This window comes from Petaurus breviceps, unplaced genomic scaffold (assembly GCF_028583685.1).
Source record: "Petaurus breviceps papuanus isolate PSGF00001 unplaced genomic scaffold, PetGlider_PUasm1.0 227, whole genome shotgun sequence".
Classification (NCBI taxonomy): Eukaryota; Metazoa; Chordata; class Mammalia; order Diprotodontia; family Petauridae; genus Petaurus; species Petaurus breviceps.
Window position 1 is genome coordinate 3,003,780 of NW_027185896.1, and position 16,558 is coordinate 3,020,337.

Below are 16,558 nucleotides of genomic sequence, written 5' to 3' on the forward strand. Positions count from 1 at the left end.
CTAATGCTAATGCCTTCCCCCAGAGATTATCTCTAATTTATCCTGTATATATCCTGTTTGTAAATAGTCCTTTACATACCATCTCCTCCATTAGACTATGAATTCTTTGAGGGCAGGGACTGTTTCAACTTTTCTTTCTGGGGCTTAGCATATGTTAGATGCTTAATAACTGTGTATTGACTTGAGTAGGATGAAATAATGTAACCAGGCCCTTCCCGAATCGTCATTAGAGTCCAAATTAAACTTGTCTTAAAACCCACTGCAAATGAGCTCTTAAGAGAGGGCTATTTGAAAATTCTGTGGGAGAATCATTTGTTTTCCATTCTTCTCAAACAGAGAGGGAATTTTATTGTCCTTATTTCTGAAGAAGACTGAACATTAGATTAGGTCACACTCCCTTTTCCCCAATCTTTTGCTTTAAAAAAGTGGAACAGTTCCACATCAGCAAAATTAGGAAACTTGAAGGCTTGGGTTTAGAATGGTAGAGTGAATTTAATTCAGAATTTCTGGAAGGGGCTCCTCAAATGCCTTAAAAAAAAATGTTTGCTCTTACCAATAATTAGGCCATGCTGGGAAAATTGTCTCAGTGACTTTATAGAAGGAAGAGTAAAATGAATATCTAATCTCTTATCTTTGGGTTATGTATGGAAGATGGCTGTTCCATAAGAGTTTCATTCCATGAGGATAAGGGCTGGATCAGTGATTTTATTGGTATAGAGAACTCCCAGGTAAGGAAACTCCCTCTTCCACTCCACTCCATGTCAGCACCTTCCCTGCTGTTTATAGTGTCAGAGAGTTGCCAAGAACACTGAGAGATAAGGGACTTGTCTAGGATCCCACAGTCAGTATGTGTCAGATGTGAGACTTAAACATAGGATTTCTTGGCTTTAAGTCTCCTTTAAGTCGCCTCTTCACCATATACCATCCTGGTTTTTAGAATGAGGAAATGCATAGATGGCATTCAGAGAACTTGGGCTGGTCATGATGGCAAACCTGGGTGGAGAATTCCCTGAGAGGAAGGAGAAGGGCCAATGAGCATGCACTGTGCCTACAATTCTGTGTGTCCATGAGTAAATGTTGAAATAATGAACACATAAAGCATTTGAAACTATAGTGTTAATGGTTTAAGTAAAAAAAACAAAACAAAAAAAAAACCCAAAAACAAGAATCCGGAGAATATTTTGACATCTAATTTCAGAATAATTATTAGGTGGTTCATTTGTAACATGTGCTAGCTTTCCATTTTGAGACACAAAAACACTCGGGTGCAGAACTCCATTTTGGGAGAAGGTAGGGCTAATTTAGCCTCCACGTTGCCGAAACATAAAAGGAGTGTGTGTGACTTTAACAGAGGTTTGGTTATCTCTGCACTGGCTTTTGTGCTTCATAGCATTACATTCATTCTTCCTATTTTAGGATAAATGTAAGAGATAGGCAAAAGATAAAATGGCATTCTCATATATGACCATATTTTAGTAGTGGAGAGCGGGGAAGAAAACACGAGTCCTTTCCCTCCATACATATCCACTCCCCAGTCATTAAAATGGACACTTTTGGACTCTGGTTTATTTAGCTGCTACATCTATTGCACTAAGTAGATTATTCTTCACTCAGTTGTATGAATACAGTTTCCAAAAGTGTCCAACAACTGAGGCAAGAGAAGAATTTGTTTTACATTAAACATAAATTCTCTAGATTTTTATGACCCCTGCTCTCTTCCTTTATCCATGGCAATCAACTGAAGTAACATTTGGCAATGAATTCTGCTTGTGTAAACTTGGGCATGTTGTTCTTCTCTGGGTCTCAGTTTCCATATTTGTAAGCATTAAAAGTTAGGATTAGGGAACTAAGGTCCTTTCCAGCTCTTAGTGTGCTATGAGTCTACAACTGTGTTCTGCCATAGGAAATATAGCATCAGTAAATATTTATCAATCATCTTGTAAGTCCAAGATATTCCCCTATATTAAATGTAAGGCATGGTTTCAGCCCTCCAGTAGTTTTTAAGTCTATAGAATGAAACATTACTCTGATTGGTGCTCAATACCATCAGAAATGTCTGTGTTATTCAGTGGTGAGTTGAAAAGTGACATATTGACTACTCTGTGACCTTATTGGTAAAGGCTCTCCATAGGAGTACAATTCATGAAGAAATTCTTCTGCCAGTCCGAGAGATTCTTCAGGATGGAAACCAGGTTGCTCAGGTAATTAGACATATTGGGCAGAAATGTTTACCATTTCCACAAATCAGTAACTGACACAACCATGGAGAAGCTAATATTGCATTCCATAGTCATATGACAAGTCAAGAAGTAAATCTAATTATTGGACTAGTTTCAAAGTACAAATATATGAGTGTCTATTCAGCTTCCTTTAACTTTTCCTGAAAAATAGATGGATATTGATTTGGGTACCTTTACAAAGGTATCTGAAATAGGCTGCAAAGGCATTTGCCTATTGCAATATAATAGGGCAACCATGTCATTCAGGCAAATGCTGCCTAGGAGAGAGGGTCTGTCTAATAAGCCAGGTAAACATTTGGCTTTTGGAGCATGCTGTTACTTGCCATTCACTAGACTTTAAATAGAAAGGTTATATTTTCTCTGGTAGGTATGATACTATGTGGCCTAAATCAGACAGGTATTTTTGTCAATGTACCATGATTTATGCTGCAATGTAATCAAAGATGTAAAATGCTTCTCTCCAAGGCCTTCTAATAACCTGGAAGAGACCTAAAGCCAAAGCTGTAATACTAACATATTTCTCAAGCACTTTAAGATTTATAAACCACCGTTAAGCTAATATTATTATCACCATTTTACAGATGAAGAAACGGAGGTTTACTGAGGTTAAGTGAGTTGACTGAGATTAAAGAGCCACTTAGTTGGTGGCAATACTAATTACTTAATTCTTCACTTCATTAGACATACATTGGACATCATTTTTATTGGAAGAATGAATAGCTGTTACAATATTTTTTATTCCTACTGGTAAAATAAATATATTTGATAAATGCATGTACTTAATAATATATTGTTGATATTTTAATGTTTATAATTTTACATTCATGGATTATAATTTCTGCTTTAGAAATGAAGAAACTGAGGACCAGAGAGTTTAAGTGATTTGCCTATTGTAACCCAGCTAATGATGAAGTGTGACTTGAAGTCCACTATGCCAAGTTACAGACCTTAAATAGGTGTTCTGTTGTGTATCAGGTATAATGATTTCATACACATAAAAAAGAAAATTCCATGGGTTTAACTCTAGGGATATCGTCAGTCCCTTTCTTCATACATAGACACTAAGGCTGGCTTTTCAGAGGGTGTAAGAGCTACAAATTTGAAAATATAGGCAGACACATTTAAAAAAAAAAACAACTTCAAACAGGTAGTTCAATGTTATAGAAGAGGCAAGAATTTGCCTACCTTTCTCCGATGGGATGGTACAATAAAAAAGGTTTCAATATTATGTTTTTTCAAGAAACTGTTCCTCTCATGTCCAAAACCTGGTTCTACCTCGTAGTCCCCATTTAGGCACTCTAAGGTCGTCTTTGTGATATGAACCTTCCTAGAAAAAAGGAGGCAGATGTTTTGAAAGGAAAAAAAAACATTACATGAGCTCCTGACTATTTCAAAACTCCATTCTTGCTATTCTGAATGCTCCATTAGAAGCACTGTTTAAGGGCTAGGTCAAAACATTTTGAGACTTTACCTTATGTAAAGTATAAGAAGGTCCATAAATTGAATATTGCTTTCATAGGAGGGCCATGGTAACCAATAAATTTAGTATTTATCTTTCCATATATACAAAGGTGAATCACCTTAAAGAAAGAGGAGGAGGGGTAGGTAAAGCACAAAGCAAAGAGATATAAAAGAGAAAGGCAAAATAAGGAACAAAAGAAAGTGACTGTTGCAGAATTATTTAAAAAAAAAATGGAGGAGCAGCTAGGTGACACATTGAATAGAGCACCAGCCCTGGAGTTAGGGGGACCTGAGTTCAAATTCGGCCCCAGGCACTTGACACTAGCTGTGTGACCTTGAGCAAGTCTCTTAACCCCAACTCCCTTCCCTTCCCTTCCCCCTCAAAAAAACCAACAACAACTGAGCATGGCCTCAATGAAGAGATAGGAGAAGATACCCCACTCTACTCCTTTGCAGAGTTGGGAGGTCCACAGGTAGAGAATATTGCATATCTTTATTGATTTTTTTAGTGTAGTGATCAATTTTACTGATTTTCCCCCCTTTTCTCCCTCTTTTTCTTTAAAAACATATTCTTTGTGACAAAGGATGACTTTCAGGGAAGGGGGAAGACAGGGATATTGGGAGAAAGTTGGATATTAAAATATTTAATTACTTAAAAAATTAATATTAAAATAAAATATATCCTTGAAATTAACTTAAAAATAGATAGGAGAGAAAAGAGAGAAGGTGGAATAAAAAGGGGAATCATAAGAAAATGGTGGAAGAGGATAAGAAAAAGGAACAGAGCAGAACCATCTCACTACATAGGCTGGGAAATCCCATTAAGGCTTTCTAATTGGAACACAGTTACTTCAAAATGATAGGAGCTCTCCTTTTCCCTCTCATAATACCTTAGAAATGCTGACATGTAGTATAAATTCTTTAAAAATCATGTGGGAAAGGTGGGCCTTAGGTCAAGAACAATTTTCCCCTTCAGGAAAACAGATTAAGGTAAGTAGATGGCACCATGGACAACGTGCTGAGCTTAGAGTCTGGAAAAACCAAGTTCAAATCTAGCCTCAGATAATTAAGCAAGTCATGGCATCTCTTCCTCAGTTTCCTCATCTGTAAAATTGGAACAATAATAGCAACTACTTCCCAGGGTTGTTATGAAGATAAAATGAAATAATATTTGTAAATTGCTTTACAAACTTTAAAGCACCACATAAAGCCATTATCGACATTATCATCACTATTATTATTAATGGCACCTAACTTTTTAAGACAGGAACTTTTGTCCTGTTCCTTAGTGTTAAGATCTATCCTCTACCACTGTAAAGGGCCACAGGGTGGGGAACTTATGGCTTTGAGGTCACATGTGGCCCTTTAAGTCCTCAAGTATGGCCCTTTGACTGAATCCAAACTTCATAGAACAAATCCTTTTGTTGAGATTTGTTGGGATTTGTGGTTGGGATTTTATTGAGATTTGTTCTGTGAAGTCTGGATTTAGTCAAAGGGCTGCACTTGAGGACCTAGAGAACCACATGTGGCCTTGAGGCTCCAGGTTTCCCACCCTTAGAAGATATTGAAAAGAAGTCTCCTTGTTTACTCCAGGAGATAAAGGAGTGGCCCAGCTGATTTGGTTATTTATTCAATTCAACAATTGTTCTTGAATACTAACCCAGGTTATATTTTAACATTCTTCCTCAAGATTCCTATAAATGTTCCCCAAAATTATCTTGGGGCTGAGTCATGTTGAAGAGTGGACAGGCTATGTCAGTTTGAACAACTCTCTCATTTCAAGATAGAAATGACTTGCTTATATACTAATGTTAAATTAAATAAAATTGTTTCTGGAAGATGAGCCTAAAAGCACAGAGGACAGAATTAGCATTAATATTTTTTTCTTTGACAAACCAAATCTTTTTTTTTATTAATGGTCAACTCATTATTGTGTCTAAGATTATATGGGAAAATATTTCAAAGAGCAAAAATTACAGTCTTTGTTTTTATATTCCCTTCAGAAGGAAGAAGGCCTTTCATCCTGTGGGGTTGGGATTAGCTCCCAAATGCTCTCCAAAAAGAGAGCTACAATCAATTTACAGATTCACCCCTGTGCTGAAAAATGGAAAGAGCTGGAAGGCAGGCCTAAATGTGCTGTTATCTCAGCATCCTGAAGTGTGACTATTTGAAGCCTCCAATCACCTAACCTACTACTAAGTAGTTCCTCTGGCACTAGGGGACAACCTTGCTAACAAAAACATTCCTCCCTAACTCACTAATCCTCAGGCCCTTGGATAGAGAAACCTAGTAATCAGTTCTGCTAAATTATTTGGTCTGGCAATTTGCGTTCATGCCAGTGGTTCTTAGTCTTCTCGCTCTATGGTTCTTTTGTTTGGGACAAGGGCAGGGCAAGAGAGAGGGGTCTGGAATATGGCTGTAAGGAAAGAAGAGGATAAGGCACAGAAGTGAGAGAAAGGGATAGAAGAAGGGGGAAAGGATAGAAAGGGGGAAAAGGAAACAAATAAGAGGGAGAAAGGAAACAGTAGAGGAGAGGGGAAGGGAAGGGAAGGAACATTAAGTAGGTACACAAAGAACAAAGGAGAAAGAGAGGAAAAGAAAGTGGAGAAAGAAGAATGAAAGAAGAAAAGGGGAAGGAGGAAAAAAAAGAGCAGAATAAAGAGGAAATGCAGGAAGATTCCCTTTATTGGGAAGTGCCCCAGCAGCTATGTGGTTCAGCAGATAAAGCACTGGGCTTGGAATCAGGAAGATTAATCTTCATGAGTTCAAATCTGGCCTCAGACACTTACTAGCTGTGTGACTGGGGATAAGTCACTTAACCTTGTTTGCCTCGGTTCCTCATCTGTAAAAGGAGCTGGAGAAAGAAATGGCAAAACCACTCCACTATCTTTGCTAAGAAAACCCCAAAAGGGGTCACAAAGAGTCAGTCATAACCAAAATAAATGAACAACAGCTCCAGCACTTGTTGGGTTTGGAATACCACTGTGAACATTCCATTGAGTGGAAACCAACTCAGTGGGGTTTGGAAGTCAGAAGATCTATATTAAAATCCCTGCTTTGCCACTTGATACCTATGTTATCTTGGGCAAGTCACTTACTATTTCTGGGTCTCAGTTTCTTCATCTATAAAATTAGGTGTTTAGGATTGGAATATCTCTAAGTCATTTTCCAGTTCCATATACTATGATACTACTGTCTTACAGTTTGAATAGGATCAGAGAATCAGGGAGAGGAAGGAAAAGAGTCAGCCTCAAAGACAGGCTGTGTTAGCACACACTGCTTCCCTATAAGGCAAGAAGGACCTGTGTTAGAAGGAGCAAAGGAGTGATAAAGGCATCTGTGCTGCCCAGATCTTGTCTATGAGAAGATTAAAGATGAGATCATGTGATCAGTGATCAATAGAGGGGAAAACTATGTGACTGTTTAAAATGGAAAATTTTTAAATGGAAATCTACTTTTGTTAATCATATTCTCTAGCTCCTAAGAAAATCCTTTCTTGGGGTGGCTAGGTGGCACAGTGAATGGAGTGCCGGTCCTGGAGTCAGGAGGACCTGAGTTGGGATTGGGCCTCAGACGCTTAACACAGAAACTAGCCATGTGACCTTGGGCAAGTCTCTTAACTCCACTTGCTCTCCAAAAAAAAAAAAGAGAAGAAAATCCTTCCTAGTAAATTTCATAATCTCCAGTCTAGGAAATAAATATTAATTTATATCTACCTATGATAAATATTGCCCATTGAATGAAACATAGACATCACATATATTCTAGAGAAAATATCCTCTCCAGGTTAAAATCTTGACATCACACACACATACGTGTATGTATGTGCACATACACACATCCCATAAAGCAAAATTCCAGATTCAGTCTCAATGTGCCCTTGGAAAATACACACAACTCAGACATATATCCAAGGAACCTCTTAAGAGCATGTGCAGGTCCTGTCTTATTATTCTGATAAATATTCATGAAGAGGGGCGGCCAGGTGGCACAGCGAGTAAGAGCACCAGCTCCAGTGTTGGGACGACCTGGGGATCGAATCCCGGGCTCAGACACTTAGCACCCACCCAGAAACACCTGGCCGTGTAACCTTGAGCAAGTTATTTAACCCTGATTGCTTAGGGGCGGCCAGGTAGCACAGTGAGTAAGAGCAACGGCTCCAGTGTTGGGACGACCTGGAGATTGAATCCCGGGCTCAGACACTTAGCACCCACCCAGAAACACCTGGCTGTGTGACCTTGAGCAAGTCACTTAACCCTGATTGCTTAAAAAAAAAATATTCATGAAGATTCATTCTCTGGCTGACCACTGATTGACTTCTCTTGTTCTATTTTCATCTAAGAATGCTAGGACAATAGTAGGGACTGCTCTATGAAAGATGTGGGAAGGAGTGAAGATAACAATCAATTACTACTATGTGCCTGTACTAAACACTATATAAATATTATCTCAGTTGATTCTAGCAACAATCCTGAAATGCAGGTGCTATTAAGACCCCATTTTATAGTTGAGAGCATTGAGGCAGATGAGCGTTAAATGATTTAATCAGGGTCACACAGCTAGTAAGTGTGACCTATAACCCTTTTAGGGAAAAAAAAAAGTTGGGTGGAGAGGAGGTGGGAATTAAATGAGGCATCACCATCTTTCCTGACAAGGGCCACCATGATGCTGGTCTCTAAGAAATATAGAGATTATCCATTTTCAAAACTCAGTGACCCCATAGAAGGATATTTGGTCTAACTTCAATACCTTCAGGCCCACAAAACATAGGACAGAGGCAAATTCTATACTTGTCAGGTGTTGTTTTCTTTCCATAGATAAAACTGGAGATAGACACTTAATTTGTCCTAAGAAATGAGCCAAGAATAGAACAATAATTTCCTGATCCATGTCTTGGCTGTAAGCAGGTAGAGGCATAAATGTTTTCAGGCTGTTCATCCTGACCAAAAAGGTCAACATGGCTTATAGTTCAGATGAGGCCCCCTGTTCAATTCAGGATGAAAATAATATTCTTTTGTATCATTCCTTTTTCTCATTGTTCTCATGAGGCACATTAGTGGATATAACAACTTGCTTAAGGTCATGTGGAAAGTCAATGGCAAAGCTTCTGAAAGAAATCGAGATTCCTTCCTTCCATTCAGTCCTGGTAAACTAAATGAATAAGGATGCTGTAACACATTTAGTATTAGGCATTTAAGTAATTGTCATTCAGAATGTTTGCTTAAGGAAGCTTAATGCATACAGTTATTGTTGAAGCCTTTTTATTGTTTTGATTTTTTCCCCAATTCCTATTGTAACAAACCAAAAACTACACTACCACCCTCCCCCGCAAGCTTGTTTCTGATTTTAACCCTACCCTTAAATGATGACTAATCATATGTTTGTATACTCAGATTTATAGTAATAAGGTCATGAGCAGAAAGAGTTAATGCATTTTCCTAAGTGAGCAATTTGCTCTTAAGACTTTTTACCAACACTAGAGATAGAATTACATAAAGTGTCAAAGAAAGCACCACAACAGAGAAAGTTGACTCTCTGAGAAGGGTTTATGCATTAGGATATATACACTGTATTATCCAACACAGATCATAGCACACCTGGAAAGGCAAGAAGGAACACATGTTGATTCTATTCCTAATCATAGGAATGTGTATGTATGTATGTATGTATGTGTATTTATAAGTGTGCCTCTTGAAGATTTAAACACTTTGAGACCGTCATTGTCAGAAGTATTTTAGTTATTTATTAGTGGGTTGCGGGGGATGGGGTGAAGGAGAAAGGGGAGAAGGGTGGTCCAAATCTGTAATTTCATGTAATTTCCACTCCCTGAAAATCTGTCTCTTCAGTTTTAGAGATGTGCCTCAGGCACAGAGAGATTAAGTGATTTGCCTAAGGTCACAAAGCAAGCATGGGTCAGAGATTGGACTTGAATCTAGGTCTTTCTGATTACAAGGCCTCTATTGACTACACTAAGCTTTCGGTTTAATCAAAAGATAAATGAGACTAAAGGAAAGATGTTAAATGAGATGCACAAAGCATTATTTGTTTTTTTCTAGACTTTATCACAATTCACACCACCTAGTAGGCACTGAATCAATGCTTATTGATTGACTTTATATGAACAAATAAATTAGTAATAACTTTAGAAAGTCCATAGGAATGAGTTTTAATTTATTTAAAAGATAGAATATGCCTGTAATTAATTTCTCAAATAAATTATATGTATGCCTCTATAAATGTATATGTATATACACACTCATATATATGTCTATGCATTTTGCTGGGGGGGAGGGTTCCCCCTAACATTTAAAGATTTAACTTCATACTAACTTTTTTGGAAAATAATCTTTAAGTTCTACACTTATACACAAAAACCTATCAAGGAACCTGAATAAACAATCATGAAATATTTTAATCAGTATAGTTTTCTTAGACTTACCCAGGTAATCCCCCAGTCTCCATTACATTTGCTAGAGTCACGTCATTTGACCAGACATCATATTGCCACTTTCGAAGTCCTAGCACCCCACACAGGACACGGCCTGTATGTAGGCCCACTCTCATATTGAGGTCAACTTCAGTGGCTTCTGCAACAGACCTGAAACGGACAACAGGAGACCTTAGTTCCTTAGAGATCATTTTAATTTTTATTTCTTGTGGAATAGTGATGCTGTATCCTATGTTTTCTAAGATACTGTATTAAAGAGATTGTTTCATGGTTATAAGAATTTAATTCTTGAGAGCTCCCCCTTGAATCAGATTTCCCTCCAGGATTTTTAGGTCATGGGATTGCATCTTTCAAAGAAATCTTCAAAATTCTCTCTTACAAAATCTGGAGTGTGTTAACAGATGATATTCAGTTTTCTCCTTATCACAGATTCTAAGATTCACTGGTTACTTCCTCCTAAAGACTTTATCATATCTATTTCAGAAACCAATTCCTTCTGATTATTTCTTCTTCTAATTTTCAAAGAACTAGATTATTATCAAGGCAAGTCAAAAATTATCAAATGCTCTCATCTGATCAAAAAGCAAGTACCAGCAAGATGTCTGGATATTTGAAGCCCCCATAAGTATCATGTCATGCTTTCATGATTCATTGTAATATGTTTCCTGATCTCCATCTATTTTCTCTTTCTGGACAAGGGGTCTATTGTATATTCCCACAATTATACTGCTTCTGTCTGTCCCTTCATGGATTACTTAACTCAAATATTCTCCAACTATACTTCTCCAGTTCCTAGAGGTCCTTGCATGAGTATATATTTTTTTAAGAGAATGCAACTCCATTGTCCCTTTTATCTCTTTAGAGGAGAAGCTCCTTCTTCCTATCCAGCAGTTCCAACTCTACTACAAGAAGAGCGTGATATCTAGAATACATGTCCAAAGTTTTATCAGTCCTTCTTCCCTATGTCATATTCTCTGATTCTATCAAAGGATTCTTCATTCTCCTTGAGAGCTTACAGAACAGGCATGCATTCCTCTGGCCAGTTATCATCCTCCCCATTTGGAAGGTCATATTGCATTTTGTTTGCATACAGCTGTTACTTGAAACAGGCAGAAAAACAAACATAATACTCTTCCTGCAAAATTCCCCTTGCTTTCTATACTTGAAGACAATAGCAAGGTTTTTAATTCTTAGTTGTTCTTGTGGCTAACTCTCATGGAAAATTACCTAAATGCAACACTCTTTAGTTAATATGGGGGCAATCTTACCTACTTAAGAAAAATAATTACAGTAGTCTTTACCTTGGGATAGAACATGAGCATTCTCAGCTAATATTGGGGCACAATTAGCAGATTCCTGTCAAAGTCCTTATGAAAAAAAAAAGTGCTCACTTGCCTGTGGGAAGGAGAAATTGACTTTTAGTTGTCTCTTACCTCTTTCTACTAATCAGAGTTCCAATAATTTCCTGTTTTGCCATTTATTTGCATGTGTATATATGTGTGTATACACACAATATATGAAATTACACACACATACATGCATATGTGAATGCTTTATGTGTATGTATCTATACATATATGCATGTATATATGCATATTTGTATTTATGTGAGTACATGTGTGCATATATATATATACATATACTGTCATCTCTCAACATTTTCATATTTCACATTCCCAGTTTGGGTTATTCATGGGTTAATTATTGATAATAAAATGGGAATTTATAGACATTTGTGGCATACTATAGAAAACTGCAGATGACACACATGTGAAAAAACCTAAAAAACAATTTAGGAAGTCATAAATGCATAAATACTACATATTACTAATCCATTTTATAATTTATTATCATAAATATACATAAACACATAAGTTTATACACACATATTTGTTTAATCAAGTATTATTTACTGCCAGTTAACCTTATATATAATTTTTTCAAAGCATAGAAACTATAAGTAAACCAATCTTTTCAAATGTTTTATATGTAGTAGTGAGCTAGGTCATAATAACAAAGAAAAAGTATCAAAACATCTTATTTCTGAAATTACAATTTTTTTTCAATAAATTCACATACATTCCTATATTCCAGAGTACACCTAAATTCAGTGTGTCAGAAGGGACATTCTAGAAATAATCCTACTAATTCTATCTCTATTTTACTTCAAATTTCTATAGCTAGAGCTGTGGAATAATTAGGAAGAATTATTATTTAAGGAATTTGTACAGTATAGGAAACTTGAAATACTTGACCTGTAAGTAGAAAATTGCAATTCAACACACTAATTGTAGATCTTGCATGCAACCACCCCAATCACTGAACAACTGCCCAGACTATTACTTCAAGACAGCCCTTTGGTTCAATCCCTGTGGATCTTTATTGCCATCATCCAGGCTTCCATGAAGTAATTTTATCAACTAGCTGATACTGTTAACACCTTGGATTCCCAAAATAAAGATGCTAGCTTTGGAGTGAGACATCCTTTAAAAAGAACATCTGGGACCTCCAAATGTGATGAATAAGAAGGCAAACGAGCAGGCATTTGCCTTGGCTTCAAAGCCATAAGGCTTTCTGCTGTGGCAGCTGCCATATATTGATGAGAAAAAAGAACATAGTGGAGGCAGATTGAATTACTTGAATACTCAAAGAACTGAGCTCCAGGCATTCACTTATATTGACAGGAATGACTTTAGCAGAGAAGGTTTAGTTTTAAAATAAGTCCACTATATAGTTCTAAAGGAAGTTGGAAATAATGCTAACTTTTAAAAACTGTACCAATAGCAAATCATACACCATTTCCATCTACATATGAAGAAAATAGGCCATATGAGTGTGGTGACCAGTTCTAATTTGAAGATAAACAGAACATACATAGTGGGACATAATTCTTTGGAATTTCCATTTGTCTAAATCCTTCCAGGAATGTGCTCTACTGTTCTCTGCCTTAGTCCATGCCTTAGACCATGTTTGGAGCATCCTATTCATGTCTGGATACCACACTTACATCAGGACAATGATAAACTGGAGAGTTTCCAGAGAAAGAAAATCAGAATGATAAAAAGCCTCAACACCATGTCCTGGGATTATTATTTGAAGGAACTAGGTTATTTAGCTCAGGGAAGAGAAGCTTCTAGGAGAACAAGAGAGCTGTTGTTTAATGCACTTGAGATGCTCTCATGTAGAAGTGATTTGGTCCTAGAATGCAGAATTAGGAGGAATGAGTAGAAGTTGCAAAGAGGTACAAGAGGTGTGGTCTACCTGGAGAGGTAACAGAAAACTTCAAAGGAATCTGAATGACCACTAGTTGGGTAGTCTTGAATGATTGCGGTTCAGGTACAGATTGGAGGAAGGGCAGTACTGCATAACAGAAAAAAAAAAAATATGGCTCTGCTGGATGTTGGAAAAACTCTCCTATGAGGGAGATAAGGAATCAGGCTGCATCAAAAAAGGATGATTGCCCTATTACTGGAAATCTTTCAATTGGAGACTAGATGGCTATTTGTCAGTGATATTAGAGAGGGGATGCTGATCAGGTTTGGGTTAGTAATAAATGATGTCTGAGGCCCCTTCTACCTTGAACAATCAAGAAGTAGTTATTTGAATAAAGATAAGCATGAAATTCAAATTTAATTATACCAGATTTTAAATCCCTTTTTTAAAAAAGTCATATATATGGTTAGAAGATTAATAAACTAGGACCTAGGAGAAGCATATCACCATATAACATGCTTTTGACTAAGACTGACTCTTTGGCAAGTGAAAGAAGAGACATACCAGAGGCTCATTAGAAGTCATGAGGTTTATAATTTTGGAGCACGGGGTCTTAACCTGGGGTCCATGAACTTATTTTTTTTAATAACCATATTTCAGTATAACTACTTGTCTTGGTAATCCTATGTATTTTGCTTGGTAATCCTTTGTATTTATGCATTTTAAAGCATTATTCTGAGAAGGGGTCCATAGACTTCATCAGACCGCCAGATGGGTCCATGACACCAAAAAAGGTTAATAACTCTCGTTTTAGAGGAAGTAACATTTTTCATTCCCCCAGGTCTCCTCTGAGACCTGGCCTTTGCTGGTCGGTATTATGTGAACTGGTGGCAAGCTTGAACTGGTCTAGAGGAAAAGGGGGAAAAGAGTACAGCAGAAGGAGAAAGAGAGAGTTGTGGCAGGAGTCATGGGATGGCTAAAGTGATTGGGATTGGGGCTGGTAGCAGCTTCGCTCAGCTTCTACTTAATGATGAGAACTTAGCCTGTGTCTTATTGAAAGAAACCCATTCCAAGGGCAGTTAGGTGGCACAGTGAATAGAGTACTGGACCTGGAGTCAGGAGGATGTGTGTTCAAATCTGGCCTCAGACACTTGATCACACCTACTAGTCGTGTGACCTTGGGCAAGTCACTTAACCCCAACTGCCCTGCCTTTCCCCCTCCAAAAAGGCAAGAAAGAAAAAAGAAATCCAAGTGCCATCAAGCATACTTTTCTGATTTATTTCTTTGCTACATACTATAATATTTCTCCATGTTGATTTTGGCTCTTTTCCACATAAAATTCTATGCTCTATCATGAAACTGGTGTATTGCTTTTGTGTACTTTGGTAACTTCTGGAGAATGCAGAGAAGAATAACTTTGTTTAACTATATAGAAATCTAACAGAATAAAAAAAGTTTCTTTTTCAGCCCAGGGATTAGCTGCCACTTAGGGCAATGAGAAGCTGCTTTTTAAAAAAAAAATTAATAATGATTCCATAAACTTCTCATATGCAAAGCTTCATTATAAAATGTGAAGTAGAAAGCTGGATCATTGAGGATACTGCTATGTAAAGGTAAATGTTATATAGTGGGAAAGACTGCTAGATTTGGAGCCAGAGAATGAGTTTAAATACAACTCTGCCACAGTTATCTGGATAACTTTAGCATTGGGTAGCTTCTAGGGGCTTCAATTTATAAATTTATAAAATGAGAGAGTGTTAGCAAGATGTCTGCTAGAGTTCTTTCTAGCTCTAAATGTATGGTCCTAATCATCTATGTAGGCCTAATGGAACAGAAAATTGACCCAATTAGATAAATAAATTTTGTAGTCTGCTTTTGAGGAAAGACAGTTCAATCTTGGCAATTTGGATTATCTCAAAGGTTCAAACCCAATAGAAAATTATGAAATCTTATAATTATGAGAATTCTGAACTCTCCATCCTCTTTTGGCCTTTACTAAGAAAATTTTCATTTTCATTCCTTTCATTCTATGAATCTTAAAGAAACTACTTCCCCTGTCATCTCAATGAATGGCTCGTGTTCATTAAAAAACAGTATAAAAACCACTGGACCTGGAATCAGGAAGGCCTAAATTAAAATCTGACCTCAGACATTTGCTATTTGTGTCTCTGAGTTACTTAATCTCTATTTGACTCAGTTTCCTCAAGTATAAAATAGGAATGATAATAGCACCTGTTTCCCCAAGGTTGTTGTGAGAACAAAATGAGATAAAAATTGTAAAATCCTTAGCACAGTGCCTGGCACATAGTAAATGCTCCATAAATGCTAGCTATTTTTACTATTATTATTATTATTATTATTATTATTATTATTAAAAGAATTCCTACATGCGTCTTTAGGCAGGCTGAGATGTAGCTGTCATCACTACAGTTATAAATCACTATGGCTAAAGCTAGCCTGAAATTATCCCAATCTAATGCATAGAACTGTGGCAGCAACCCATCTAGACTCAGTTATATGGTTCAATTTCCTTACCCTGTGTGCTCATTAATTAATTAATTAATTTGCCATAAGCACATATTACAAAAAATCAAGATAAGATATATGTCAAAATAATTGCTACTTCAAGAGAAACCATATGAGGTTTAAACTTTTCTTTTTTCAACATAAACCTAAAAAACTAAATGTCTCTAGCTTCCTGTCCCTTAAACTTGGTAGTCTTGAAATACACATTATTGGAAAATGGGAAAGTCACTCCATATCTCATCCTCATTTCCTCATCTATAAAATCTGGAAAATAATGCTTTCAATATTTATCTCAGTGTTTTGTGAGGAAAGTGCATTGCAAATGTTAAAGTTCCTGTTATAAAATCATTTTAATTATTCTTTTGGTAAAGTAATAAATTTTTTAAGTGAAACTGAATTTGAAGAGAATATTGTTGCATGTCATTTATAACCCTTCTAATAAAGTTAACCATAGTTATGCTTGATGTTTGAAAGAGAACACACATGCACCGTAATTAAACAGTGTTTCATGCTGCATTTGTGGGACAGATAATTTAACAAAGGTTGCTCCTTTCAAAATATGAATTAGTCCTTTGACGGCACCATTACAATGAAAAAATTCTTTATGTTTAAAAAAAAAACAACAACCCTCCATCAGGAAAGAGTAATTAGCAATTACTAGGTGACAAG

General features: G+C 36.7%; 1 protein-coding gene across 1 annotated transcript in view; it reads right to left on the bottom strand.

Annotated features, from left to right (window-relative positions):
• ADCY1 (adenylate cyclase 1) overlaps nt 1–16,558 on the bottom strand; it is a 363,162-nt gene that overhangs the window by 101,348 nt on the left and 245,256 nt on the right. Inside the window, exons 6-7 of the mRNA XM_069095456.1 lie at nt 10,141–10,299; nt 3,426–3,567 (exon numbers count right to left, since the gene is read on the bottom strand). Of these exons, the coding sequence (XP_068951557.1) occupies nt 3,426–3,567; nt 10,141–10,299 (301 nt within the window). The remainder of the gene's footprint in view (nt 1–3,425; nt 3,568–10,140; nt 10,300–16,558) is intronic.